The sequence below is a fragment of the Crassostrea angulata genome, chromosome 6 (assembly GCF_025612915.1).
Source record: "Crassostrea angulata isolate pt1a10 chromosome 6, ASM2561291v2, whole genome shotgun sequence".
Lineage (NCBI taxonomy): Eukaryota > Metazoa > Mollusca > Bivalvia > Ostreida > Ostreidae > Magallana > Magallana angulata.
Window position 1 is genome coordinate 23,360,804 of NC_069116.1, and position 2,647 is coordinate 23,363,450.

Below are 2,647 nucleotides of genomic sequence, written 5' to 3' on the forward strand. Positions count from 1 at the left end.
GAAACTGTTTACAATTAATTTGTTTTTGAATCGAAATTGTATAATTGTTTACTATATAAATTTAATGAATGTCTTCTATCCGTAAACATATTTTTAACAGCGAGAAAAGTGTTAATAGACTTGTATTTCTCGGTTAAGCCTACGATCACTCACTGGTATATAAAGCCAAACACAGCTGAACGCTGCAAATAAAGCGACGAAATGCCGATTTTAAAAGAAAACAGAAGAATTTCAGCACTTAGAAAAGGAATAGTGTGCTTAGCAGCAGACAAAATGCTGACGAATGACAGAGAGAATTCGGAATCTTGTAGTAATCTAAATCGCCACACGTTGACAGGAACCAAGGACAAGGTGCGTTCACTGTCTGTGAATAACCCTCGTAAGATTGCATGTGTTGAAACACGGTTCATCATTGACCACCGAAGATTTAGTCATTCAGACGCCCTTGTAAAGCATAAAATCAACTTCCAAGTTAGAAACAGAGGTCTAATTCTCAAAAACAATAATGATGGGCAAAAAGAAATGCGACCAAGCAAACTCAAGTGTAAATCTGCATCCTCAAAATCAGCAAATGACTTTAACTGGGTGCCAATTCCGTATGATGAAAAAAATGTAGGCAAGCTTATTGAGGTATACGGTAAATCCAACGTTGGAAGAAGAAGTTTTCTTCACCTTCTGCAGTCATCAGAAAATCTTTCATGCAAAGGTAGGAGGACTTTTTATCTTAGGTTTTTTGGGGTTTTTTTTATTACTTTTTTTAATTTTTACAGGATTTTTTTTTTTCAAATGTACAGTATCTGCATTTCAGGTCAGCAATACGCCACCATCATGTGCACAAATTCTGATTCCTTGAGGTGTTTTACCTTTGAGAAAAAAGATGCTCTTTACGAAACAGTAAGTGATATGAAAATTGCTTCCTACAATGATAATGTCAAACGGACAAAATGCAAACTGATAAAAATATACACTAGATTAATTAATCATATTTTTTTTTTAAAATTGCAGACGTCGAGTGAGGACGAAGAGGCAGACGCTTGTATCGTCATGTTCGCTGTTTCGGACAAAGCTTCATTTCAGTTCGCGAAACTCTGCGTCCAGAACATCAGGAAGAGTCATCGAGAGAACATTCCTATATTTCTTGTGGCAAACAAATCAGACATGATTCGGTATCGCAAGGTATCAACAAATGGTAAGCTATTTCAGTTCTGGCCTTTACATAAAAAAATGAAATTTACAAGTTTTGTATTCATATAATGTAAGTTACGCCCGAGTTTTTTTTAATTAACATTTTTTAAAAATTCACATCGTATATTTCCCCTTCAGAAGCCATACGAGTAGCTGATATTCACAACTGCCAGTATTTCGAAACTTCTCTTACGATGAAGTACAATTTGGACGAACTGTTCAGAGAAATCATTAAGCAGGTAGACGAATCTGTGGCAGAGACACAGAAACAATGTTTCCATGGATTTGTCAACGCTGTCCGACGTAGACTTCAGCGTGCTTTCACAAGATAAGAAACGCTGCGTGCTCTCAAGTGTGATAATTGCTGACCAAGTCAATTGAAAACCAAAAACGAAAAAATATTAACACTCTTATACAATGTGGAAATATCAATAAATGATGAAAAACTGGTGTACAATGATCCTTTTTAATATATGTATCTTAAAGTTAAAACATGTATTTTGTTATTAAAAGAAACTACTTCATTAAAATGGTGACCATATCATACTAGCGCAGTCGTAAAATTAACGGCCGCAAATAAAATGTCTTTAATAAGTGGATTTTAACATTGAACGAGCTATAAGAGTAATTTGTGACAGAAAATAAATCATTCCATGCTATAGTGAAACATTTTTTTTTTATTAAAAGAAACATATTTTTAAAATCAAATATATTTTTCTTTACTGGAAAGAAATGACACAATTAATGTTACTTTTGATGCATCTTTGAGAAATCAATTATGGTTTGCACATAATATCAGGACGTCCTAAAGAGGTTCACTCCTTAGGTTTTGGTTAGCCAAATAAACTTTATTACATTTTTACAGAGTTTAGTAAGGGACTATATTTTGTGGCGGAAGTTTTTTAAGAAGGAAACGAACAATTTTCATAACTCAATGTTTTAGAGTACTGTTACTTTAGCTTCCTAATTTTCCGCGCAGACCAAGCTTCTAGATAGTTTGTGTATTACGATAGATTCGTGATATTCTGAAAAACATATTCAAACAATATTTTGATATTTCTATCGATGTATTTTGGCATATTCAGCCTATATTTCATAGAAGTTAATAAAAAATTAACTCCAATTTTGGTCTAAAATTTGCTTAATTCATGCTATATCTCAAATTTTTGAGGTGTGACTACTACTTGTTTTACTTTTGAATGATACATTAAATGTATGTCTATTTGTATGCAAAGTTTTGGAAAGATTACATTACATTAATTTTTTTGTTTTCGTTACAATTTGATTACTCCAAATTTTAGTAACATCTGTTGTTGTGTTCATTATGTACTGCCAGTCAAGCAATAATTTTAAACTTTGACTTAGATTTTACATTTATAGTCACCACATGTGTTCAACTTCATACTGTATTAAGATCATAACTAAATAATAGTTTAATTTATAAATATTTGATTTCTTCAAA

The 2,647-nt window shown here is 32.3% G+C and overlaps 1 protein-coding gene across 1 annotated transcript; it reads left to right on the plus strand.

The window, feature by feature from the left end:
* Window positions 1-201: 201 nt before the first annotated feature.
* LOC128190470 (ras-related protein RabZ-like) lies at window positions 202-2,002 on the plus strand. Its single transcript, XM_052862539.1, has 4 exons — window positions 202-706; window positions 809-894; window positions 1,006-1,189; window positions 1,324-2,002. Exons 1-4 carry the CDS (start codon window positions 202-204, stop codon window positions 1,515-1,517), a joined length of 969 nt encoding a protein of 322 aa, XP_052718499.1. The 3' UTR covers window positions 1,518-2,002.
* Window positions 2,003-2,647: the final 645 nt, after the last annotated feature.

Excerpts from the sequence above, each read along its gene's own strand:
- LOC128190470 (XM_052862539.1), top strand. The coding sequence starts at position 202 with ATGCCGATTTTAAAAGAAAACAGAAGAATTTCAGCACTTAGAAAAGGA. Across the intron at positions 895-1,005 it reads AAGATGCTCTTTACGAAACA|ACGTCGAGTGAGGACGAAGA; the intron begins GTAAGTGATATG and ends TTAAAATTGCAG. Across the intron at positions 1,190-1,323 it reads TCGCAAGGTATCAACAAATG|AAGCCATACGAGTAGCTGAT; the intron begins GTAAGCTATTTC and ends TTTCCCCTTCAG.